This window comes from Fukomys damarensis, unplaced genomic scaffold (assembly GCF_012274545.1).
Source record: "Fukomys damarensis isolate Sample0158 unplaced genomic scaffold, DMR_v1.0_HiC HiC_scaffold_28, whole genome shotgun sequence".
Classification (NCBI taxonomy): Eukaryota; Metazoa; Chordata; class Mammalia; order Rodentia; family Bathyergidae; genus Fukomys; species Fukomys damarensis.
This window is the reverse complement of record NW_022900940.1, coordinates 21,420,322-21,447,735: the sequence shown is the minus strand read 5'-3', so window position 1 is coordinate 21,447,735 and position 27,414 is coordinate 21,420,322. Positions and strand designations below refer to the sequence as shown.

Genomic DNA, 27,414 nt, shown 5'->3' with positions numbered 1-27,414 from the left:
ACTAAACATGTTATTGCTCACTGTATATATTGTTTTTCCACTTTAGGAATACCTCAAAAAATAAAAACACATAATGGTTCTTCTTTTGGTTTGTCTGTTTTACATTCTGTTCAGCCTCTTTTGTTCCCTTGTTTGTCTGTTTGCTTATACTGAATTTTCTGATAAAATGGGAGGGAGCTCATTTACCCTCCTCACCTTGATTTTAGACCATTTCCAGGAGGTCCGCCAGACTGCAGCGGCCCTTGGACTCCACATAACTAAGAAAGAGATTTCAAAACAACCCAGCCTAGGAGTTGATCAAACTTCTGCTCTGACATTCAGCTGCTAGTGGAAACTATTTAGTTTTGGTAACACTTCTTGTGCATTGCAAATTCTTAAACTGCGATTATAGGGTTAACTTGCTCTTTTCTAAAAACTCAAGGTTAATACTGTTCTATTGGTAGCCAGTCAAATTTTAAGATGTAACAATCTGAGAACAGAAAAAGGACACTTTGAGCTGAAGTTTGTTATAGAAGGTTAATAGTAAATGAGATAGAAAAATATTAGGAAAGCTATAAGTAAGAGTTACTTTTAACATGAAAGGTTTTGTATGTTCATTTTGTTAAAAACAGGTAAAGAAACATATACAAGATCAGAAGGCCTAAGTGTATAGAGAAGGTGTATAGAAATGATTTATTTATGCTTGCTTGTTGATTTTGTCTGTTACAAAAGGTTTACATTTACAGTCAAGAGAGTTTTCATTCCTTTAACCCTAATTCTACAAGAGATCTTTATTAATTTTGACCTGCAAAAGCTTTGACTACTCATAACTAAAAGATTTTATAATTCAATTGGCCAAAACCATCTGAGTGCACTCTAGTTTAAATGGTCTTATATGTTTGTCTGTCTAAATGTTCAAAAGTGTCCGATTATGTTTTTGATCGAAATGACATCAAATACAAATTGTTAATTTCTACAACCTGGCTGTATAGGATTAAATAAAAAACTTAAAAGATAATTAAATATAAACTTGAGTTTGGGTACACTCCTGTTGGTAAATAAAGAAGCAGCTGCTCAGACAATTTATTCTGATCTTTGTTCCCTAATGGGAGCCACTCAAATAATTTTCATAGCCTTATAAAAAGATATGCCTTGTTAAGTATGTTGTTAAAAATGTTTACATTGGTTATCAAAAGGCCCAATTCTAAATATATTATTATAACATGTTTATCTTTAAAATATTGCTACTTTTCTGGTATACAAAAATGTATTCATGCTGTTTGACCATGCAGGCTTTCCAACATATTGTTTATGACAACCTTTTGAGCCAGGTCTTCTCCCCTGCTCTCCACTATAGAGTTAACCCACAGGGCTTGCTTCCAAATCATCTTTGACAAATAGATGTTACAAAGACAAGACATTGCTAAATGAGCCCATGGCACATTAAAGGTGTAACTACAAAAAATAAAAAAGGGGGAATTGTACCCCTTCTAAACCCAGAGATTATTTAAATAAATCATGCTACCTATGTTTTAAATTTTTTTCAAATTGATAAGCATGGCCATTCAGCAGCAGAAAGATTCTGGCATCCTCAGGGTTCTCCTTATGCTTTGGAACATGACAGAGCAGGATGGCTGCCGGAGAGATTGGTTCATCATGTGGATCATCTTAATACCCTACAAATGTTTCCCGGAAGTAATTCTATCCAGCGATATTGGGCTTATATGCCTGATATTTAATGGCACATCTTGAAAGTTTTTGGACTAATCACTTGGAAATTCCACAGACTTAGCCTTTCTGTTGGACTTTGGTGGAGATTCAAGTTTTCCTCAAACCGACATTTGGGAACTTGCTGCTGCATTGGGAGAAATATGCTTACGGTCAAATGTCAAAGTTACTAGCCTTAGTTTCAATATTTTTGGCATAGAGGCCTCTAATATAATGTCTTGTGTTAACACTCCTTATATGTTATTAGTAAGAAATATAGAGATTGTTCATGAAACTGATGAATATAACACATCAGCTGTTTTAATTGTAAATTGACCAACTGTATATTCTCAGAGATGATGACGTCCTTTCATTCTGTGATGGTTTTGAGACAACCTCCCTTTGTAATGATGCCTATAAAAATTAATGAGTCCTGGTACGAAGATCAAGGTTTACAAACGTTGATAGAGGTAGAGAAAGCTACATGTCAAGCCTTCACAACCCATGGTATAACCCCTGCAGAGGCTGGTAGTCAAAGATGGGTAAGAGAACTGTGGAGAAATATCCAACCTAAGACAGAGCATGAGTATTAAACTTCTCATGGCTTGATGATGGGTAAAGGATTTCTCTAGACATTTCTCACCTAAGACAGGCACAGTCTTTCTGCTGAGCTGGGAAAGTCCCTGCTCTAAATACAATAAAAAGGGGGAATTGTGGGGGCCAGCCATGGCCCGGTGGCTTTTGACATTGGAAAAATAACTTCTTCTTCTACCATTAAGGCATTGATACAATCTATGTAACATTTGTTCCTTTTCAAGGACTCTGTCTGTTTATTTGGTTTTTCTGAGACAGGGTCTCAGCTATGTAGATGAGACTGACCTGGAGCTGTCTAATCCAGGAGGGTCTTGAACTCACAGTCCTCCTACCTCCACCTCCTGAGTGCTGGAATTACAGGCGTGCACCACCATGCCTGGCTCAAGGACTTTATTAAATGTTTGTTCTTTGACCCTGTGATAGGAGGAACTCGAAGAGATAGCCAAAGATCTGATGTTCTCTGTAAGAGTCAGAAAATCCAGTCTTTGCATACAAGTAGTTGCTTGGTGCTTCCTGTTGGTGTGCCTTTAAAAAGAGCTGTTTCTGTGAAATAAATTAGACTTCTTGTCTCCACACTATTGAGTGTGCTGTCTTTTCTCAATCCTCACTCCCCAACTCAGGCATCTTCGTGTTGTGATGGCTGGGCCACCACAAGTCATATAGCATTAAAAGAATTATCATCAATTCTACCACAATTCATATACCAATGGCATGATATTTATGAGAAAGAAAACATTTATCATCAGTTAAAGGTGGATACAGAAATATATGTAAGGGGAATAACACGACATCTAAGATCTGCCTGAAAATACTATAAGCCAAAAAGAAAAACAGCAAACAAAACAAAACAAAAAGAAGGCACGAGGAGTAATGACCTAATGTAATGTGTTTTGTCCAAGTGACGGAAAAGTGACTAATACAGAAAACTGATAACAGAAGTGAGGTCATTCCCAAGATTGTACCTAACTAAGTGGTTTAGAAGTCTTTGGAAATGGTTTGAGGGAGGAGTTTGGAAAGACTTGGAAACACAGGCTTCGAGAAGCCTTAGAATGCTGTAAGCGGGCCTGATGGGTGATTCTGGTTGGACCTCAGAAGACCAGGATGCTGACAGGACTGCAGAAAGTAAAAGCCAAGCTCATGAGGTTTCAGCTGAAAAGGATGACTTTATTGGAAATTGTATGAGATACTACGTGTCTTACACTCTGGCTTTGAAAAAAAAAAGCCTAAATTTTGCCCATGTTTTCATTCTCTGCAGGAAACGGAGATTAAGGGCAGTGGTCTAATCAATCTGGCAGAGAAATTTCAAGACAGCTCAACATTCAGGTTGAGGTATGGGTACTGCTGCGGTTTTTAGCCAGATTTATTATGAGAATCAAGGGCAAAATAGCGAGCAAAAAAATTTAAATTTGGGCCCAGCGGGAACCACATGTAAAAATTGGGGCCAAAAAGAAGTATGGCTGCTGAGGAGACTGGTGCCATTAAAAGGGAACAAAATATTTTGTACAGGGACAAGAAGAGAGATGCCTTGCGGGCATCTAAAAAATCAGCAATATCCCACCTACCCCAGGCTCAAGGGTGTAAAATTTAAACCTTTCATTTGAGAAGAGTGACCGAGATGCCTGCTGAAGAAGGGTCTCCCAGGGAATTGGTCCCCTGGGTTCATTTCACTGTGCTCATCCATCCCAGCACTCAAGAGTTTGCTGCAGCCATGGTCCAAGGAGGCCTGGCTACTGCTTGATCTGGCAGCAGACCCAAGGGTCTGGTGCCATCTACATGATGCTACTTTTACTGGTGTGCAGAATGTAAGAGTTGTGGGGTCACAAAGGTTTTTACTGAGATTTCAAAGGAAGGACTGGGAAGACAGTCAAATGCCCTGGACATGGCAGTGCATGAAGTGTGAGAGTGAAGCTGAGGGACCAGGGATTTAGCTCTGTGGCACCGCACCTGCCTTGCAAGCACAAGGTCCTGAGTTCCATCTCCGGTACCAAAAAAAAAAAGAGTGAAGCTGAAAGCGCAGTGGAGACTCCAGTAAGGTGGAGATGCTAAGAATACTGATGGCCTGAAGTGAGGAAAGCTACAGGCAATGAGTGGAACCAGCCAAAGAAAGAGGTCCTTTGTGTTGCAACCAGCAGCATAGCATCACAGAGGCAGGGCCACACAAGTCTTTCAAAGCTCGCATCTCACCACAACTTTCCACAGGTGCTGGATATAGAGTTACTAGATTTAATGTTTGCCTTGCTGAGTTTTTGGCCTTGCTATGATCTAATTCCTTTCTATTCCTCTATTCCTCCCTTTTGGAAAGGAAATGTTTACCCTGTGGCACTGTATGTTGGAAGTGTTTAACTTTCATTTTGATTTTTACAGTGGCTCTTAGGTAGGAATTTGCCTTGAGACTCAGAGGAGATTTTGGACTAGGACTTTTCAGTAATGCTGGAGCTGTGAAGATCTTGGCCACTCTTAGAAAAGGATTAAACACATAAACAAGATAGATATGAACCTTTTGGGGACCAAAGGAAGAATGTTAGAGTTTAAACTGTCCCCCAAAAATCACATGTTCAGAGGTGGGCCTGGTCAGAAGGGGTGGATCACTGGGGGCCTGACTTGGGGAGGTGTATTCTCATTTCCAGCTCCTCCCTTTTCTCTTTCTGCTTCCTGGCTGCCACAGGGTGAACAAATTTCCTCTGCCATACCCCTCTACCATGCTGTTTCTGCCTTGGAGCCAGCCAACCATAGACTGAATTCTCTGAAAACCATGAAACAAAATAAATCCCTCTTCAGAGTATTTTGTCCCAGCCACTGGAAAGTGACTAAATTATCAATGATGAAGAAAAAAAAAATCACAATCATTGTTAACTGTTATCTTAGCCCATTTGTTCTGCCAAAACAGGATATCTGAGATTGGGTAATATATAAAGAACAAAAAATGGGAAGTCCTGGGTCTGAGGGCTTTCATTCTAGGACATCCCTAGCACAGAAGGGCAGATGTACACAGGGAGAAAGAAGAGAGTGCAAAAGTGAGAAAGAGAGACACAGACACAAAGACAAAGACAGACTCATTTTTAAATAACAAAACCTCTCTTGTGATTAACAAACCCACTCCCATAATAACATTAATCAATTGAATTAAGTTCCCAACACATGAATTTTGGGGGACACATTCAAAAAATAGTATCTGTGGGAGATTGGGGATAAGTATTTCTGGGAAGCAACAAGAAGCAAGTTCTTGTCAGGTATGGCAACATGTTTCATCCCAGCACTCAGGAAGCTGAGGCAGGAGAATTGCCACAGGATGGCCAGCCTGAGCTATAAACATAGTTAGACTCTGTCTCCAAAACAAAACAAAAAAAAACTTTCTTCAGGTATTCATAATAGTCTATGGCTAGATAAGGGCTTTGGATTATCCAGGTGTAGGCATCTGTTAAAGTTTATGAAACGGTCCTCTCAATATATGCATTTCATTGTCCATATATTTTCTACAAATTAGTTTAAAATGCATCCAAAAATAAGAGGGATAGTAATGTTAAATGATAGAGTCTTGATGCAGGATCTTCCAACCCTCTATATGTCTGAAAAACTTTCCTAGTAAATCACCGACAAAGTAGAAAAGTGAACGGACAAAGTGCGTGGTGGCTGTGTGGCTTACGTTCTATCTGCACACGTGCACATGTACGTGTGTGCACCATGAAATGGCGTGTAGCTCCTGAGCAGTGAGTACTTTACCCTTGCCACTGTGGAAGGGTCTCCAAGACATGGAGGGTGAAGAGGGAGGAGGCGGAAGTGTTTGTGAAAACATACTAGCTGCGGTTCTACAAACAAACTCAATATACTTTGAGCGTTTCACACCCACACCTGCTGTCGTTTTTGCACTCCTGCCTCAACACCAAGGGCACAGGAGCCCAGGAGTGCTGGGGAATCCACGCTTCTGGAAGCAACTCTCAACTACTAGGGACAAAAAGGGTGAATGACTGTATTCTCCTGTTTTTCAGGTAAGCACGCAATGACTTTATGTGCTTTTCCAAAAGCTTTTCACAGAATCATGTCCCTGTTGCCCAGAGTGATAACCACGCTGTACAATCTTTTCCTTCTTTCAGCTCTGGGGATTAAGTCCAGAGACTTCCACAGGCTAGATACTCTACCACTGAGCTATATACCCTATAATTTAAAAATTTGAATTTTAGGGCCAGGGATTTAGCTCAATGGTGCCGCCACCTGCCTCACAAGTGCAAGAACCCAAGTTTGATCCCCGGTACCAAAAACAAACAAACAAACAAACAAAAACAAAAAAACCTCATACTGCGGTGATATATGTGCACCGATGTTCATAGCAGCATAATTTGTGATAGCTAAAACTTGGAAGCAGCCCAAATGCCCATCAACAGGAGACTAGATAAAGAAAATGTGGTTAAAAAAAATGGAGTACTACTCAGCCATACAGAATGAGAAACTAGAGACATATCTAAACGGATGCACATTGAAGTGACACTCAAGTGAAATAAATAGGACGGACGTGTTAATACCTAATCAATTCTCTAGTGTAAGAAATTGAAAGTGTAAATAAGGACTAAAAGGTATAATAGATAATGTGAAATAGGAAGAAAAGGTGCAAAGGGGAAGGGGAAATGGGAGGGGCAGGGGAAATGAAAGATGGGAACAGAATACGAGAAAAAGAAAAAAATGGAAACAAAGTCTTTGTAGATAGGGAGGGGTGAAGGGGTTGAAGGGAGGGCAGGGGAATGGGAAAAAAATAAGAACCAAGATGGATTATGTAAAGGTGCAAATTTCCAAAGATGAATGACATTACACTGTACACCTAAAATGTACCAATAAAAGTAATTTTAAAAAAGAAAGGTTATCACTATATATTCCAGGCTGGCCTTGAACTTGAGGCAGAGTGCTGAGATTACAGGCAGCTCAGATCTGGAAGCTCTGAAGAAAGAGACTGACAGGCACAGGTCAACCATGTACTCAGAACACCCTGGGAATGCCAGAGGCCTCTGGGGCAATGTTCATAGAGACCCACATCTCCTGACCAGAAAACTAAGGCCCAGGACTTAAGCATGGAAGGGCACCGGGAATGGGTCTTGAAGGAGCAGATTATAATACTGGATGGGGGAAGTTATTGGCATGGTCTGTTTCTTCTCCCATGATTCACGTGATGTCATCTTGGTAACAGCTGCTGAATTCCATTCCTATGTTGGCAGGGTGGCTCCCTGGAACCTTGACGTGATACCTGTCTATAGAAAGTGAAGATGCTAAGACTGCCTTGGCATTGCCTTCCAAGGAAGGTATGGGATGGCTCAAGGATGTGGGTGTGTACAATGGTGACCTGCCATCTGACTAAACACGCCGAGAGGACCCAGAGAGCACTCCCTTCACTAGGGAATACCCTGGTGAGCAGGGACCTCGCATTCCTGAGGAGCCTCCTGGTGCCATCTACTCTGTAGGCAAAGGAAGTCAGAGGATGCCGGCATGACCCAAAGTCCCTATTACTACTGAGGATGATGAGATCTTGGCATGATCAAGGAGGGACCTGTATGAACGTCAGTAGTAAGCACAATTGTCACAGTGACCAGCAGGGCCAGGTAGTAACAAGTGGTGACCTTAGGCAATGGCTCTTAAACCACAGCATTCCCACCAAGTGAGACAGCCGTGGAGTCAGCGCAGGTGCTGCTTGACATGTTCAGTGAGATTTTAAAAACAAAGAACTTGTAAGCAAAAGAACTTGTGAGCACTCTGGGAGACTGATAGAAGAAGATAACACGTTCAAGCCCAGCCTGGGCAACATAGCAAGATTCTCCCACAAAATATTTTTTTGTTTCTGTTTTTGTTTGGTACCAGGGATGGAACTCGGGTCCTTGCCCCACAAAATATTTTTTTAAAAAATTTTTTGAAGGGTAGAGAATGTAGCTCAGTCCAAAGGCTCTGGGTTCAATTCTTAGTACTGGGGTGGTGGGCTGATTCCAATCATGTGCAGCAGAAAATTATGCCTTCATCCAGTTCCTGGCATTGAGCCAGTCCTCTGACATTTACCCAAATTGGTGGAAAGGATCCTCTTAAGTACCCTACATCCTCAAAGGACTAACATCTAAAATATATAAAGAACTCAAAAATATAAGACTGCACTCCAAATGTGAAGACCCAATCCAAAAATGGGCATCTGAAGTGAATAGACATTTCGCAGATGAAGAAGTACAAACAGCAAATAAATATACGAAAAAATGCTTAACATTATCAATCGTTCAAGAAATGCAAATTAAAACAGCACTGAGAATTTATCTCATCCCAGAAAGAATGGTTATCATCAAGAGATCAAACAATAACAAATGCTGGTGAGGCTGTGGGGAAAAAGAACCCTTCTCCATCGCTGGTGGGAGTGTAAACTGGTGTGATCACTATGGAACTCAGTATGGAGAAACCTCAAAAAACTAAAACTAGAGGTTTCATTTGACCCAGCTACTCCCCTTCTAGGTATCTTCCGGAAAAGAGTTAAAAGCATCATACCACAGTGATACATGCACACTCTTTTCACAGCAACACAATTTATAATAGCTAAATCTTAGAAACAGCCCATATGCCTATCAACAGATGAATGGATAACTAAAGTGTGATATTTTTGTACAATGGAGTACTACTCTTCCACAAAGAAGGCTAAACTTGAGTCATTTGTAGGAAAATGGATGTGCCTGGATATCACAATCTTAAGTGAAATAAATCAGATATACACGTTTAAATATTGCACTGTTTCTCTTGTGTGAGAGACCTTGTGTAAGAGTAAATAAGAAGCATAATGGGGGGGCTGGGGATTTGGCTCAGTGGTTCTGCCACCTGCCTTGCAAGTGCAAGGGCCCAAGGGCTGGAGTTCAATCCCTGGCACCAAAAGAGAAAAAAAAAAAAAAAAGAAGCATAATAGGGGATTGATATTGGGAAGCAGGAAGAATGTGTTCAAATGGGAAGGGGAACAAGGGAGAGGGGAGGAGGCAGGGAAGGAAGGGAAAAGAACGGAAAGCGTAGGGGCCGAGGATTTAGCTCAGCGGTTCTGCCGCCTGCCTTGCAAGCACAAGGACCCGAGTTCAATCCCCGGTACCAAAAAAAAAAAAAAGAATGGAAAGAAGAAAATGGAACAAAGCCTTGTAAATTCAGAAGGGAAGACAGGCTGAAGGGAGGGGTGGGAGATGGGGGAAAAAGAATTAAGATATATAATGCACATGTACAAATTCCCTATGATGAATGTGATCAACACGTATGATGAATCTGTACTAAAAAAATAAAGTTAAAAAGCAAGAAAGTACCCTACAGTGCCACCCCCAGGTGCACACAATAAATATTCCTCCAATGTTCCCCACAGTGGGACCCAGTGTCCCTGTGTCCTGAGGAAAGAAATTTTAAAGATCCAGAGCTTTTGAGCAAAAGGCTGATGATGCCTTCTGAGGTCTGTTCAGCGCCGCCTGACCTGACACCAGTACCAAGTGTGTAAAATGCCACTCCTGTCCTTACCACTTTTAGGAAGTCTGGGGATAAAGGGATCCTTGGTCCAACAAGTCAGAGGGCCTATTCTATTGTTATTTCCCTGGTCCTGAGTGCAAATTGAGATGATCTGAATTAGCCACCAGAATTCTCATGATGAGTGAGAGTCTTGCACGTGTTGTTTTATTTTCTTTGCATTACTAGGAAATGAATCCAGCCCCTTCACACTGAGTCACCTCACCATTCATTCACTCATTTGTAGTGGTACCTTGGTTCACAAATGTTTTTGTTTACCAACAATTTGGCTCCAAACAGTACAATTTGCCAAAACACTTTTGTTTGCAAACTCTGCATTGGGTGACAAACACAACCCGGGCAAACACAAAAGTAGCTATCTTTTTCAAGACCTTAGAACAAATTAAATTTGTGAACTGAGGTTCCACTGTGTTTATTTATTTAAATTTTGGAACATGATCTTGCTAAATTGTCCTGGCTGGGCTCGCTCAAACTTGGAATCTTCCTGCCTCAGCCTCCCAGAGCACTGGGATTACACCACACCCTGCTATGAGCAAAAGCATTTATGAGTCAAATGGAAATTCTGGAACTGCCCACTCCTCACTCAATTCCACCTAAGATAAATCTTAAACAAGACCATAATCCTTCTCGAATTGCAGTTATTAATGCCTCTTCCATCAAGACTTAAACATCACTCTCACCATATCACCATTCAAATCACCTGTGAGCCCCGAAAGACTAAGGTGCACGACTTTGAGCTACCAAATCACCCAGCCATAGCTCCAATGGCAGGCACCAGTGGGCATGAGATTAGTACTGGGACAGAGAATACAGCCTCCAGCACTTGGTCTGTAGCTAGTGTTCCAATCTTTTCAAACACTCCAGATAAAAAGGATCAAAGGCAGTTTGTTCCTGGGTGAGCAGGATAGCAGAAAGAATACTTTCCCTTGCCCCAGGGATATGTTAACCGCCCAGTTCTATCACATGGGAGACCCCAACTGATCTGAAAAATGAAGGACACCATGTTATTTGGACCAGGGGAGCAGGCACAAGTCTCTGAAATTGAATTCTGGAAAAGCAGTACAGAAAGGATTCATAATAATAGCTGCAGAGACAGCATCACAAGGGACAATTTGTAAAGTGTTGACCGTTCCGGCCAACATACGTGGGGAAAATGCACCTCGTGAATCCAAAGTGACATCTTTTAATATTTAAGGCCTGACAAGATCCAACATAAAAAGCCAGCTTCCTTTGAGCTTCCTAAGCGTGGCACCACTGACAGAAGTAAGGTGATCAAGAAATGTGGGAAAAGGAAAAGGATGGTGCTTTCAAAGTTTATTCCCCCAAAACACAACCCACCACTGCACCTGTGTGCAGATTTCTGCCCCTTCTCAATGAAATGGTACTGGGTGGAGTACTGAACCTATAGACTTTTACTTCACTTTTACAGGGGTGTGGTAGCATCAGTATTTACACTTCATGGGGTCAATTCCAAGCCGGGTGTGGTGGTGGTGCATGCCTGTAATCCCAGCACTCGGGGAGGCTGAGGCAGGAGGATCGCTGTAAATTGGAGACCAGCCTGGGCTACACAGTGAGTTCCAGGTCAGTTTTAACTACATAGTGAGACCCTGTCTCAAAAAAACCAAACCAAAACAAAAGCAAAACAAAACTCATACTTTTTTGAGGCCCTCCTGTATACATACATAATAATATGTAATACTGGAGAGAAAAAAAATAGTAAAACAAAACACTCCTGGGCTGAAAATACATCAAGGGCCTACTATTGACCAGTGTAATTCTTTAAAAAGTTATTTATTTATTACTAAACATAATGTAATATTCACATTATCCAGGTAATGTGAATACCACCTAAATTTCCTAATCATCAGGACTAAAAATAATAATATTTTCATTACTTGTACACATTCCTTGACTTGGTAAAGAAATAAAAGCTCAGCGATATCACAGGTTATGTGTCAAGCCCATTCCTCGAGGATGATTTGCTTTGAGTCACTCAGGATAACGGGCAAGCGCCTACTCAATGGGTCTCCATCCCTGGCACCCCAAACACACTTTCAACTCACCCCAGAAGCCCGGGAGACTGGAGTCTCGCATGAGCTACTCAGCTCCAGGGTGGCAGAGACGCAAGTCTCTTCCTCTGTGAGCACCACAGGGCTTAAGGCCAGGGCACATGGGCTTCTCAGAGTGCTCACTTCACAGATCAAAGACGCAACGTCAGGTCCCATCAAACACGCTTTTACCATGCCTGAGCGAAGAGCCTTTGCGGGAGCAACTGTTAGGGACGCATGATCACGTGAGACGACCCCGGGAACAGGGACAACCATCGGTGAGGAATTTGTGGACGATCTGCTCTAGCTCACACATTCTACTCAGTTTTTTTATTTATGACTGTTTTGTGCCAAAAGTATTTTTTCCCAAAGTCTTTGTAGATAGGAAGGGATGGAGGAGTTGAAGGGAGGGCAGGAGAATGGGGGAAAATTAAGAACTAAGATGGATTATGTAAAGGTACAAATTTCCAATGATGAATGCCATTATTTTGTATACCTTAAATTTACAGATAAACTTAACTTTTAAAATATTTTTTCCATGTTCCAAAAGACTGACTAAAAGAGATGAGTTATGATATAAGGCAAAGGGAAATGGCAAAACGGAGGAGAAATAAAAAGCTTTAGATTGGTTCCCAATCCTCCTGGATTTATGGACATTTATAAATTCAATTCTGCCCCTTCATCTCTGAATAAAGATAAGTACACAGTTTGAAAACAAAATAAAATTTAGAAATATAAAGCAAAAAAAAAAAAAAAGCAATTTTTTTTTTTGACAAGGTTCACTATGTAGCCCCAGCTGGCCTTGAACTCATGATCTTCTTGCCTTAGCATTCCATGTAGCTGGGATTACGGGAATGCACCAGCATGCCCAGCTGACAAAATTATTTAAAAATAAACACCTAACTTTTCACACAAGAAAAAAATTGTTTCAAGTGAATATGAAATAATATTTTGTCTTTATCCTGGAATAAAAGTTCAGCTTGAATTGCATTTAGGTGGAAAAACTATATCCAACAGACGTCAACTTAGTAATAACACTGGTATTACTATTAAAACCTATGATATGCTACGTAGTAGGATAAAGTAAATGAGTAATAACAACAGGCTATCAGAGAAGTTTTTTAAAAAATTTCAGTGCAGCCAGGTGTGGTGGCATACACCTGTAATTCCAGCACTCAAGAGGCTGAGGCAGGAGGGTTGTTGTGAGTTTGAGGCCAGCCTTAGACTATACAGTGAGTTCAAGGCCAGCCTGAACAACATAGTGAGACCCTGTCTCAGGAAAACAAACAAACACAACTTCAGTGGAAAAGACAAAGCAAAAGAAAATAAAATGAAAATCCTGTAATCACAGGGTATTAAAAAAAATTCTACAAAAGTATTTTATGTCCTACAAATACATACTGAAACAGCTAAGAAATGATACTAACCAGAAACAATCATCTAAGCAATATAGAGGCAACCTAGTAGCAATTTAAACTAGGTACTAATCTAGCATCTAAATTATGATGTATAAATAGATCTCATTAAAGAGAACCAGGATTGTTTCAAAAAATTAAGTAAGACTGTAGCAGAGTATATACAAAATAAGCTTAAAAAATATAATGAGATCAAAATAACATAGAAACTAATTTGAAGGGGCTCCAACTGGCCAAAGATGGGTATTCTGAACATTAAGATTTATCATTTCAGAAGGGAAGGCAGGGATGTGGGGGAAAAATAAAATCCAAGACACATCAGATAAAGGTCCAAGATCCCAATGATAAATGTAACTGTATTGTTTGCTTTAAACGTACCAATAAACTTACTGGGGGGAAAAAAACTGTAAAAAAAAAAAAAAAAAGATTTATCATTTCAGAGCTGGGGATTTAGCAGTGGCACCATGCCTGCCTGGCAAGTGCAAGGTACTGAGTTTGATCCCCGGTACCAAAAACAAATAAAGATTTATCATTTCAATTAATAAAAACATCACACACATAAAAATCCAGATTCATAATAATATTCCTATTTACCCAAAAGAAAAGTTTACTGGTCATCCTGGGAGGCTTCTAGGGAACCAATTCACAATGCTAACAACTAATAAATAATGAAAGAATCTAGCATCTCTCTTGTCTTTACTACAGACCTTTTTTAAAGTAACCAACTGATAAGGGGACTTCTTAAGAGAAGAACCACAGTGAGTAAATGCAGGACAGAACTGAAGATATAACTTTGTGTTCCCTAGTGAAATAACCTCCGGCAACAATCACCAATGACTGCTGAACCATTAGACAAAAAGATGATGAGAGAATTTCTAGTGAAGGGACCCGAGGGTAACATACGGGCCCACAGGGCAATCTTAGCACCTCTGAGGCAATGATTCTTCCCACCAAAAAAGAGGAAGAGTTGAATCTAAATCTATCCAGCTTCTAAAGAAACATAAGAACTATGCCACACAATATGCAGAACTTGTTTTTAGATCCTGAATTAAAAAAAAAGAATTATAAAGACATAATTCCCCGAGAAATTAGAAAAAGTATAAAGTAAATCCAAAGCTAGCAGAAGATGGGATATAAAAGATTAGAATAACTTCCTTTTTTAATAAACCTATTTCACAGAATTTTTTTATCAGCAATCAGATACCCTTTTCCAAAAGTTATTTTTAATCATGGAGGCAAAAAGAGGATATGACATTACCTTGAATTCAAGGAAGAAGAAGACAAACAATTAGCAGACTCTATGGCCTCTCTGGCAAATCTAGTATTTGTTCAGGGCATTATAATTGCTCAGCTGCCAATGGTTTTAAGCCCTTCATACATTTTGCAGTTTAACATGGGGCATACTGAAGTCTTTTTGCAAAGAACAGAAGAATCTGTTTTGTCCAAAGGATTAGAATTACTGGAGAGTGGTTTACTGAGAATAGACAATAACAGTCTATTTTACCAGTACTCAGAATCAAGAGTTTCCTTACTGCACCTCAGGTGCTTACTGAATACAAGTAATCACTCAGGTGTGGAGGCCTTTATTACTGAAAATATCAAAAATCAAATTGATATGTCATTTAAGAAAACACCTAACAAATGGTTCACAGAACCACAGCTGATTTCTCTTCTAGATTTGGTAGTGTTTGTCCCAGAGGGTATTGAAACAGATTTACTACAACACTCAGATAGGATTATGGCTGTATTAAATTTATTGAGGTATTTGGTGGTCAAAGGTAATGAAAATGACAATCAAACTGGATTGTGGACAGAATCTGGAAAGATTGAGAATAATTTCTTAAAGCCATTTCATACAGGACTTAATATGTCAAAAGCACACTGTGAAGCAGAAATTAAAAACAGCCAAGAAAATAACGAGTAGGCCAGAAGTCTAAGAACCTTTGCTCTGTAACTACAGGTAGAGAAGAGATTCCTAATATACCTTGTGAAATGCAGCTTAAGGTACTGTATTCAGCTCTTTTCACATTTGATTTGATTCAAAGTGTTCTAGCTTGAGTAGAAGAACTAACAGAAATAAAAACAAAGTCTACCTCTGAAGAAAACATTGGAATAAAGTAAAAGTTTAACTTCCTAAATAAAAATTAATAAAATACTGTATTTTCCATTTAAAGAAAAGATTAGAACAGAGGGCTGGGATTTAGCTCAGTGGTTCCGCCGCCTGCCTCGAAAGTGCAAGGACCCGAGTTTGATCCCCTGTACCTCCTCCAAAAAAAAATTAGAACAGAGATAAAATGGAAATAGAAAAATAGTAGGAGACTATACACCCAAGAGTTGGAATTTTGAACAGATCTGACCTTTTGCTAAAGATTTGACCTTTGGTTAAATTATATTAAAAAAAAAAAAAAAAAGAGAGAGAGAGAGAATACTCAAATAACTAAAGCCAGAAATGAAAAAGGGGACACTACGACCAATGTCACAGAAAAAGTTAAAAGATTTTATGGTTTGCGTCTAGATGTCCCCTCAAAATATCACCCAACTGTAGGTGGGGCTTCTTCAGAGGTGGCTAAATCTAGAGTGTGTGGTGCTGGTATTAAGGGTATTGATTAATAAATCCATCCGCTGATTGGTTTAGCACCGCCCTAATCTCTGTAGCCTAGATAAAGTATAAAAGGGGCAGGAAAGAGCTGCTAAGGTCCCTCACTTGCTTTGCTGCCTTCTGCCCAACATGAGCTGTTTCTCCTCCATGATGTCCCTCTGCCATGTCATCCTGCTTTGGAGTCAGCCAACTGTGAGCCAAATAAACTTTCCTCCCTTCACTTTGGGTGTCGGGTATTTTGTCTTAGCAAGGAGAAAAGTAACTCAGACAGGAGAGAATACCATGAACAATTCTACACTAACATATTGAATAACCTAAAAGATACGAACAAATTTCTAGAAATACACAAAGTACCATGATTTGTGAAAAAAACAGAAAATCTAAACACAGTAATAACCAGGAAGGAGCCTGAATCAGTAATCAAAACCTCAAAGAGGGGCCAAGGATTTAGTTCAGTGGTACCATGCCTGCCTTGCAAGCACAAGATCATGAGTTTGATCCCTGGTACCAAAGGGGGAAAAAAAATATAAAAACCAACCAACCAAAAAATCTCAAAGAAAAACTCAGCAACAGCCACGTGTGGTGGCACATGTTTGTAATCCTAGCACCTTGGGAGCATAAGGTAGAAGGAACACAAGTTCAAGTCCTGCCTTGCCAACTCAGCAAGATCCTGTCTCAAAAATTAAAAATGTAATACAGACATAAAAGAGCTGGTGATGTAGCTCAAAGGTAGAGTGCTCCTGCATTTGATCCCCTGGCACACACAAGAAAGAAAGAGAAGGCTGGCCCATCCGGGATCAGATGACTTCACAGGGAAATTGTACCAATCATTTAAATAAGTATAACTAATTTCTCCATACTCTTCCAAAAAGTTATATGGAAAGAACACTTCCATGTTCTATGAGGCCAATATTATCCGAATAGCAAAACCAGATGAGAAAACGGCAGAACAAAATCACTGATGAATATTGACACAAAATCCTCAACAAAATAATTCAATAATACATTAAAAACATTATACACCTTGACCAAGTAGTTTACTCCTGGAATGGTTCAACACATGAAAGTCAGTAAGGCCAGGCACAGTGTCACACACATATAATCCCAGCATTCTGAGAGGCTGAGGCAAAAAGATTGTAAATTCAAGCCCAGTCCAGTTAATTCAATAAGTTAGTGAGACCTATTCTCCTTTTTTTTTTTTGGTACCAGGGATTGAACTCAGGTCCTTGGGCTTGCAAGGCAAGCGGCGGAACCACTGAGCTAAATCCCTGGCCCAGTGAGACCTATTCTCAAAAAAATTAAAATAAAAATAAATAAAGAAATAGGGCTGGGATGTAGCTCAGTGCAAAGGCGCTGGGTTCAATCCCTGCTATACACATACAAGTACACACACACACACACATATTAGTGCAATTGCATTTTCAGAATGAAGGGCAAAAACCAAAATGGAGGCAGAAAGAGCATTTGATAAGACTCAATACTCCCTTGTGATGAAAACACAGAAGAAAAAACATAGAAGAAAACTATTTTGTCATAATAAAGGCCATATATGAAAAGCCTATAGCTTATGATGAAAGACTGAAATCTTCCTTTAACATCAGGAATGGAGTGGGCTGGGGATTTAACTCAGTGGTTCTGCTACCTGCCTCGAAAGTGCAAGGTTCAAGTCCAATCCCCAGTACCAAAAAAAAAAAAAAAAAAAAAATTTCAGGAATGGGGCGAGGATGCCTGCTTTTGTTTTGTTTTGGTACCAGGGATCGAACTCAGGACCTTGCACTTACTTGTGAGGCAGGCAGCAGCACCACTGGGTTAAATCCCCAGCAAGGATGCCTGCTTTTGCCACTTCCATTCAATATAATTTGCGAAGTACAATTCTGAGAACTACACAAGAAAGAAATAACAGACATTCAAACTGTAAAGGAACAAATAAAATGATCTCTTTGCTGATGACATGGGTTTAGAGAAAACTCTAAAGATTATACAGAAACTTAGAATAAATGAATAAAACAAAGTTAGAGCATACAAAATCAACACACAATAATCAGTTGCATTTTTATACACTAACAATGAACAGACCTAAAAGGAAATTAATAAAACAATTCCATTCACAAAGGCATCAAAAAGTATAAAAACTCCGGGATTAACCTAAGGAGGCAAAGGATACTGAAAACTATAAAATACTACTCTAGTCTTCATGGATTAGAAGACTTAATATTGTATTGTAAGATGTTCGTATGACTCAAAGCTATCTTCAGAGACAGTAACGTGTCCCTATTGAAATCATAAAGTCATTCTTGTGTTTTACACCTGTATCATCAGCCCTCAGGAGTCTGAGACTGGAAGATCATGAGTACAAGGGCAGCGTGATCTACATAGTAAGACCCCTCTGCATGGAAGGGAAGAAGGGAGGGAAGGAGAGAAAAATTCACCCTAATAGTCAAACTCAAAAGACTCTGAATAGTCAAAACAATAGAGAAAAAGAAGAAAGTCAAAAGACTCCTAAGTCCTCATTCCCAAACATATTACAAAGCTACAGTAACCAAAATGGCATAATAATGGCATAAAGACAAACAGACCAATAGAACAACAGAAGGTACAAGATAAACCCTCTTGTCTATGGTCAAATGACTTTAAATAATGGTGCCAGGACTGTTCAACAAAGAAAGAACAGTTTCTTCAGCACATAGTGCTGGGAAAACCAGGTATCTACATGCAAAAGAATGTGGTTCAGGTGTGGTGTTGCATACCCAGGCTTTGGAGGACTAAGGCAGGAGGATAACCATGAGTTCAAGGCCATCCTGGGCTACCCAGTGAGGGTAAGGCCAGCCTACATTACAAAATGAGATCCTGTCTCAAAAAAAAAGAACTAGGATCCTTATCTTACACAATATACACTCAATTCCAGGAGGGCTGGGGCTATAGCTCAGCAGCAGAACAGTTGCCTAACTGGCACAAGCCCTAGGGAGTTCAATCCCTAGCACCACACTCCCCAAAAGAGGAATTCAAAGCAGATTAAAGACCTAAATGTTTTACTCAAAAGTATAAAACTCCTAGGAGAAAACATAAGGAAAATACTCATGATACTGAGCTTGACAATGATTTCTTGGATGTGATGTCAAAAGTGCACGTGTGTGCACGCGCGCACATACACACACACAAGATATAATGGGCAGGGTGACATACTCCTGTAATCCCAGTAACTCAGAAAGCTGAGGAAGGAGGATCTAAAGTTCAAGTCTAGCCCGAGTAACTTAGCCAAAATGTCTCACATTAAAAAAAAAAAAAAATCTTTTAAAGGCTTAGGGCTATAACTCAGTGGTAGAGTGTCTGCCTGGCATATGTCAGACCCTGGGCCTAATCCCCAGTAATATAAAAAAGAAATAAAGATAAACCAATGGAACGTCAAACTTAAAAACTCTTATGCATCAAAAATCACAAGTGATAGAGTGAAAAGGTAACCTACAAAACTGAAGAACATATCTGCAAATCATATATCTATTAAGGAATATTCAGGATATATAAAGAACTCCTACATCTCAACAATGACAACGACAAATCAAATAACCTTATTTTTCAAAGCACAAAGGACTTGAACAGATATTTCTCCAAAAGCAGGTTTTATGAACGGCCAATGAGCATAGGATAAAATGCTCAACATCACTCATCATCTCAAAACCACAAAGTACCACCCCATGCACATTAGCATGGCTATTGTAAAAAGGTTAAAAGAAAAAAGAACAAAAAGTAGCCAGCATTGGCAAGGATGTAGAGAAATTCATTTGTGCACTGCTGGTGAGATTGCAAAAACGGTGCAGCTTCTACGGAACACAGTATGGGCAGGGCCCTCAAAAAGATTAAAAAAAGAACTATCATATCCAGTAAGATTCCACTGCAGGTTATGGATTTAAAAACATGAAAAGAACAAAACTCAACAGAAAAACGACTTCCACTAAGAGGTAGAAGATCTGGCTTCTATTTCCAAATCTCTTGACTAGTATTACATGATATTAAAACCACTGTTAGTTCATTGGATATAATCACGACATACACTTATGCTTTTTAATTTAATTTTATTTTTCTGTGCTGAGAAATGTACCTAAAACTTATTGAGATTTTGTAACAATAGCATACTACACACGTTATTAATTTTTTAAAAACATTACATGTCAATCTGTGTCTAACATTAAGAAACTGAAAATTTAAAGGATGATCAAGGTGATGAAAAAGGAAGGAAGATGTGTTATGTACACGTGCCAAATGCAACCAAGGAATGTGCCCTGCACACATTTTATAATTTAAAAAGAATGATCAAGCTTCAAGTACATAGTCTTCACCACTCCTCCTGCAAGCATGAACAAAACAAAACAGTGTGGGGCCTGGGATTTAGCTCAGTGGTGCCGTCACCTGCCTCATAAGCACAAGGTCCCAAGTTCAATCCCTGGTACCCAAAAAACAAAACAAACCAAAAAATCCAGTGTGACAATGGCAGTATAATAAAAGGATTAAGAACACTGAACAAGCTGGGTGCAGTGGCACATGCCTATACTTGCAGGAGGCTATATTCTGGAAGGCTGGTAGGAGCATTGAAAGTTTGAGTCCAGCCTGGGCAACTTAGCAAGGTTCAACATTTAAAAATGAGAAAGGGCTGCAGATATAGCTCAGTGTGAAGGGCCTGGATTCAAGAAAGAACACCGAACAGAGAGGGCGAAGAGTGCTACAGGGAGCTGCTGACCAAGGCACATCCGGACAGTAATGGAGAACTTTCTATGGGAAAACACCTGACCAGTCAGGATTTACAAATCAAGTATAAGAAAGTATGGATCTTTCTCAGCCATATGGGGATGGACTTACTTCAAGGGGTCAAGTGGATTCCAGAGTGAACAAAGGGTACCCAGTACACAAAATGATGGCATCCAAAAGAAAAAAGGCAAGGATACAAGGTAAAAAGAAACAATCAAAAAAACCAACCCCCCCCAAAACAAACAACAAATAACAACCTATGAAAGCTAATTACATCAAGCCCTAGATACTGATGAGAAACATCCAGAAATCAATAAGCAGTAATGTAATGAGTGTAGTAGACAAGTCAAATGCTACACCAAAATGGAGGAATGAAACGGCACCAACTAGTTTAGTATGGTGAAATCCAAAACAAAAAAGAAACGAAAAGCAGTAATAACAATTGCCAAGTATGCAGCCGGGTCACAATTGGAAAGGCGGTCTTCCTGAAGATGGAGGGGTGGCCAGGCTGGGAGCGTTGCCCTGGAGATGGGAGTCAGCAAACAGCACTGAGCTGCAATCCCTCCTGGTATCCCATCATCCACAAAATGCTTTTTGCTTCTGCTTTTCTGAGACAAGGTCTTGCTATGCACCCCAAGCTGGCCTGGAATGAGGTTTTGTTTTTGTTTTTGAAACAGGGGCTTGCTATGTAGGTCAAGTGGACCTGAACTCGCTATGGAGCCGACGCTGGCCTCAAACTCATGGTGATCCTCCTGCCTCAGCCTTTTAAGTGCTAAGATTACAGGTGTGGACCATCAGGCCTGGCACAAAAAAATTTATTTTTAAAAAGCCTCTCCAGGGTCCCTTCCATTGCTCTCATTCTACACAGGGAGAAAACAAGAGGAAGCCATCAAAGCCTCAATTCAGATATTTCTTAGACTTGACTAGATGGCCTACTGTCAATACCCCGGCTACCCAGGAACAAAAAGGGGTGGTCTCCTAGATCTCCCAAAAACCCTGTGCACATCAGGACAGTAAGGAGAAAATAAACTCCATCTGCCAGGCAGAGAATATACAAGGAGATTTTAATGCAGGCAGAGGAAGGCAGCGTCCTGGTACCCGCTACCATGACAACTCTCTGACTGACTTGCTACCTGCTCAATTCCCTGAGACTGGCCATTCCACAAATTCTCAGGGCACCTGTGCCCAGCTTAGTCCTTTAGCAAGCCCTATGTGGTAGTGAAAAATTAACCTAACACTGAGTGTTGGCTGTGTGCACTGCGCCATCTGGAACTCATGCCTGTCTTTATATCCTTCCAAGAGAACAATCTTGAGGTAGTTACAACTAGTCTCATTTTGGGGTTGAAGGAAGGAAGCCAAGGCTCTGTGAGATCAAGTCACACACTCAATGCTGCCCCCCACCAGAGAGCAGCAGGGTAAGCCCTTCCAAGCAGAGGGGGTGTCTCTGCTCCCTGTTGGAAGGACTCAGTCCCAAATCTAAAAAAATCACCTAGCAAGAAGTTGGCGCTGAGCCCAGGCCTGCAGTCTTCTCCTTAGGCCTTTCCCTACGGGTGCTTACTTCCAGTCCAAAATCAAGGCTCTTGAGCATCTCTCAAAAGCTAGGTCAACAGGTTTGGAGTCACTCCACAGCGTAACTCCTACCAGTTTTTCCATGGGTCCAAAGGCCAGACAAAATGGTCCTATTATTCCGGGGCTACCACCCCAAGGGCAGCTTTTGTGGGGTAAAGCAGGGGGCTTGGACTTCATCCAGCAGGAAGAACAGTTCCCTGGTTCTACAGCCAGCTCTCCACAGGGAAGGGGCCTCAATTTCTGCACCAGTAGCTGAGGTGAAACAGCTTTCCACAAAATGCCGGGAGTTGAGGCTCTAGTTTTCTGACTCATCTTCAAATGTAGTAGGCTGCCTACAACTGAATCCAGACTCTGCTCCATGCAGCTATGGGTAAAGTGAAGTCAGTTTCAACTGACATTTTGAAGGAACAACAGATTCTACGGCAGTGGTGGTGAGCCCATGGCATGCGTGCCACAGAGGGCTGTTATCATTGAAATCTCTTAACAGTTCACCAACACTGTTTTATGGCCTCGTCTGTCTGTTCTTTTTTGTGGTTAACTGCAGTAGAATATTGTATTCATATGTAACTAATAAAGCTCTTTAACCATCAGAATGGAAAGAACTTTCAGTGGGAGGTAGAAGACCTGGATTCTAGCCCCAAATCTCTAATACAGCTTGTTGAGTTTTTAATTTGCTTTTGTTTGAGGCCCCGGGGGTCAAACCCAGGGCCTCCCACCTCCTAGGCAAGTGCTTTACCTCTAAGCTACACCCCTACCCTCCAGCATACTTTATCCCATCGCTTGCCCATATCTCTCTCTGCCTTCATTTCTTCATCGCTAAACAGGGAAGCAGCCCACCCATGCTATCCTCCCCCAAGTGTTACAGAAAACGAGAAGGGAAGTGAAACTCCGAGTTCCGCAGCAGTAGCAGCAGCACCATCCCCTGCCACAGTGCTCATTCTTCCTTCTCCTGCCAACCCCAGCCCAGCAGCATCTCAAGGCCCAAACAGGAGAGGCTCTGGGTTCAAGCAGGCTTTGCTGATGCCCTCAACAGAGGTAACTCCAGTGGAACCAAGAAGGGAAACAAAAACTCGCCTCATCTTGCTTGTTCTCCCACATTACCTACCAACACCACTCTGGATCAGAGATTCTGGAAACCACCTAACTTCTAATGAGGGTTTAAAAACACCAAGAAGAGGGCCAGGGATGCAGCTCAGTGGCACAAAGCCTGCCTGGCATGCACAAGACCCTGAGTTCAATTCCCAGTTTCAAAACAACAACAACAACAACAACAACAAAACAAAAAAACAAAAAAAAACCCCACCACCAGGCAGCAGATGTTCCTGCCCCTTCCTGGCCCAGCACCCTAAAGGTGTCCCTTTGCAGCTACTCAATGCTGTGGTTCTTCCCCCTGGCTCTGCAGGACACCTCACTCCACACCAGCTGGGAGACAGATGTCTGTTCTCTTCAGTGTGAACAGCCTCGCTGTTCACATCAGGCTTTGCGACCAAGGGGGTGTCAGCAGGGCTCGGCAGGAGGTAAAGCAGGCAAATCACTCTCAGGAGGGATGGAAGGTGAAGGCTGGGGCAGGGCAGGGGCACCGGGGCAGTGCTGGCTCAGGGAGCGTGCTGCAGGACAAGCTCTGTGATCTCCGCCCTGCTCCCCAGCCGCATGGGTATCCCATAGTAGGCCGTGCCTGGGCTGACGTATACAAATGTAGCCTGGGCCACTTGGTAGAGACCTACAAAGAAGGGGTTCAGGAGATAAGCCGCCACATTCCAGGGGAAGAGCTGCCCAGCGTGTGTGTGCCCTGAAAGGATCAAGTTAATATCTGGCCGCTCCTGAAGAGCTCTCTTGGCAGCCAGGGGCTGGTGGGCTAGCAAGATGGTGGTGTGGTCTGGGCTGCAGCCCCCCAGGGCCTTGCTGAGGTCCATGCCATGGTCAGAGTAGTGCAGGATGTCTGCTTCGATATCATCCACCCCTGCCAAGCAGATCCAGTCATCACCTTCCCCTTCACCGCCACCATGCCGGGCCCCTGTTGCAGAAATCTTTACATTCTCATTGTGAAGAGGCCGGACATGCAGGGATTCCAGCAGGGCAAACCAGTTAGTGACATCTGATGTGTAGTACTCATGGTTGCCTGTGACAAAGTAGGTGCCAAGGCGTGAATGAAGCTGGCCTAAGGGAGCGACAGCCGTCCGAAGGACAGAGGCTTCCGAATCAGAGAGGTCACCCACAATCACTGTGATATCTGGTTCCAGCACATTCACCATCTTCACAAACAGCTGCATCTTCGTCCTGCCCACGGTAGGCCCCAAGTGGATGTCTGAGAGGAGTGCGATCTTGAGGTTGTTCATAGAAGGAGGCAGCTGATGGATGGGCACTGCCACAGTTTTCACAGCTGGGGGCTGGGCAGCATTCAAAAGGCCCATCACGCTGAGCACAGCGGTCACCACCACTGCCAGGGCAGGCCTGAGCACCAGCCTCTGTGACTTGTCGAGGCTGCCTACCACCCTACCTCTGCGCCAGGCCAAGAGCTGGTAGGCCTGCTCCATCCCACTGAGGATGAAGAGGAAGAACAGCATGATGACATAAGCACCCAGGCAGGAGTAGGCTGCCATGGAAAAGAGATAGGGTTCCTCGGCCACCAAAAAGAGCATGGTGAAGAAACTGGAATGGGCCAGTGCCAGAAACATCATAACGGCCAGCTTCCAAAGCCAGAAACAGATGGACTGACCGGCCTGGGAGTGGTTGAGGTTGCTCACTGTGCTACGCCAAATGTACAGGGAGCCTATGAGCATGAGCGAGTTAACAAAGAGGGTGAGCTGCAGGCGAAACAGCCAACGCCAGGCACTCAGGTCAAGGGTCTCTGCCAGATAGGAACGAGAGATGATCATAGACACGAAGACAGTGACTGCAGTCAGGGTGGCCTTCCAGGCCAGGGACAGCTGCCTGAAGAGCGCCATTTCCTCTGCTCCTAGAAGAGTCCCCGCCAGTTCTGTGGAGGTGGGCGGTGGAAGGTGAGTTCCTTAGAAAAACAGTGACCAACGAGAGGCTTCCAGCTCAGCTCCGCCTGCAACCAGGAACCCGCATCAGCTTTGTGGAATAGAGCATCTCTGTCCTCATTCAAAACCCGAAGGCTGCTTAGACCTGTCCAACCCACCTAGAAACCAAGCCACTCAAGTATCAGTCACTTACTATACTCTACCAGTAAAGGTCACCAGCTGATGACACGATGAGCACTTTTTCTTTCCATGTGTGTGGACTGAACTCAAGTCCTTTGCACTGAGCTACATTCCCAATCCTTTTTTATTTTTATCTTTTTGAGACAGAGTCTGGATAAGTTGCCCAGCCTAGGCTTGAAGTTATGGTCCTCCTGCCTCAGCCTCCCAGAGTGCTAGGATTGCAGGGACATACCACCACACCTGGCTACAATTTTTCTTTTTTTTATAGTGGTCCTATGTGTTTAAAGTTTCTCCACAATGAGCTGAACTTCTTTGACAGTAAGCAAAACAGTATTCTAAGTCAGTGGTTCTCCATTTGTGATCCAAGGAGACCTCTTGGGGGTCCACTTAGTCAAAACTATTTTCCTAATAATACTAAGTTAGCAGTGCTTTTTCCATTCACTCCCTCTCAAGAACAGTGGACTTTTCCAGAGGCTTCCAGGCATGTGACCGGGCAAGAGACTGAATGCAGAAGTAGATATAAAACTGTCGATTAAGACAGACACAATGTAAAACAATACAACTCTAAGAAGAACTGTAGAAGAAATATGCTATTTTTCATTAAAATATATTTATTAACGTGTAATGGATGTACTACAGAAATTAGTATTTTAAAATTTTGTCTAGGACAGTTAAAGATCCAGACCACTGTTCTACATAAATTCAAAAAGGAAAATAATAGTACCTTTCTTCAGCTCTAGGTCCAAGAGGGACTCTGAGACACCTAAGAATTTCCGCAGTGCCAGCCTCCCCGTGTGGGCCTTAGACGGGACATTTGCCACCCATCTGAAGATGTCACGCGAGACTGGCCACCTATCACTCAAAGAGCTGCTCTGTGGACCTGTTCCTCAGCCATAACTCCTATCTCTTCCACTTCCCCCCTTAAATAACTGCCAAGATCTGCCTTCCCCTCCGCCCCTTACCCTGCTTAATTCCTCTTCACCTGCCGCTCTCACAGCTGGGACTCCAGGCCTCTCAATCAAGAAAAGCTTGTCTTAAAAACAAAACGAAAATGCGGACAAAAGAATCACACAGGTGGGAGAGGGACAAGTCTTTTTTTCCCCTCAAATGAAAACATTTTCAGCAGCTGCTTCCAAATACAGTGGTGCTTCGGTTCACAAACCCAATTCTCTCCACGACTCTGGTCACAAACCAAACTGGCGAACCGAATCAAATTTCCCCATATTCATACTGAACCTAACTATTGATTTTGATTCGGTTCTCATCCAACACGATTTACGAACAGAATCGTGGAAAGAATCAAGTACAAAACTTTCAACCTGGGGGGAGGGCGATTTAGCTCAGGGGCACCACACCTGCCTTGCAAGCACAAGGTCCTAAAATCGATTCCCAGTACGGGGGTTGGGGGACGGCTTTCAAACCTGGTTTCCAATAGATTTTGTCATAGGTTACTGACAGCCTTTCACCTAAAGCTGTACTTTTTAAGTCATCGGGCTAGAATTCTATCAGCATGTACTTAAAACACGCCACAGGCCCGGCCCATCTGAACTCCGGAGGAAACAAAGTTGATTTGTTGATGCAGGGCGGTAGAAACCACGTTTGATTGCGTCCTAGCTGCCCTTCCCGCAGGTGCGCGGCCCCTCACCTCGCCTCGCCTGGGGGCTCCCAGGTGCTCACCCCACGCCTCGCCAGGCCGCGCTCATCAGCGCTGACGCCCACCACCTGCAGCTGGTCTCGTCCCACCCTTAATCTGGCCCTCAAAACTCTAAAGAAAAAGCGCACCAGCCTGCAAAGAAAAACCAAAAGCCCCCCACCAAAAACAGACACAGGCGGCGGGGCCTGGAGAGAGGGGGATGAGATGTCTGAAAAAGTAGAACACCCCGAAAGAATTTCATCCCAGGTTCCCATCGCCCGGCTTCTCCGGACCTGGTTTTTCTCCTTCCGGAGCGCTCAGCAGAGCACGCGCTGGGTCACGGCGGGCAGTCACCCGCGCAACCTGGAATCCCTCTCCCGAAAAACCAAGCTGGAAGGGTCAGGTGCACCTCACCTGCCGAGCTCGCAGCACAAATGGAAACACTAGTCTTGCGAAAGGGTCAGCC

At 42.3% G+C, this 27,414-nt stretch overlaps 2 protein-coding genes and 1 pseudogene across 7 annotated transcripts in view; 2 read left to right on the top strand and 1 right to left on the bottom strand.

Annotated features, from left to right (window-relative positions):
- The window catches only part of LOC104865892 (beta-galactosidase), a 123,269-nt gene extending 95,855 nt beyond the window's left edge, over positions 1 to 27,414 (bottom strand). For 3 of the 6 annotated variants that reach the window (XM_010629653.2, XM_010629649.2, XM_010629652.2), the window contains exons 1-2: positions 27,363 to 27,414; positions 23,876 to 25,203 (exon numbers count right to left, since the gene is read on the bottom strand). In XM_010629653.2, coding sequence (XP_010627955.1) covers positions 23,876 to 25,096 — 1,221 coding nt within the window. In that variant the 5' untranslated portion in view covers positions 25,097 to 25,203; positions 27,363 to 27,414. The other 3 variants (XM_010629651.3, XM_010629650.3, XM_010629654.2) reach the window with 3 other exon arrangements.
- Positions 1,597 to 15,364, top strand: LOC109118221 (annotated as a pseudogene).
- The window catches only part of Crtap (cartilage associated protein), a 35,476-nt gene continuing 34,428 nt past the window's right edge, over positions 26,367 to 27,414 (top strand). The window contains exons 1-2 of the mRNA XM_010629717.3: positions 26,367 to 26,389; positions 26,945 to 27,346. Of these exons, the coding sequence (XP_010628019.1) occupies positions 26,367 to 26,389; positions 26,945 to 27,346 (425 nt within the window). The remainder of the gene's footprint in view (positions 26,390 to 26,944; positions 27,347 to 27,414) is intronic.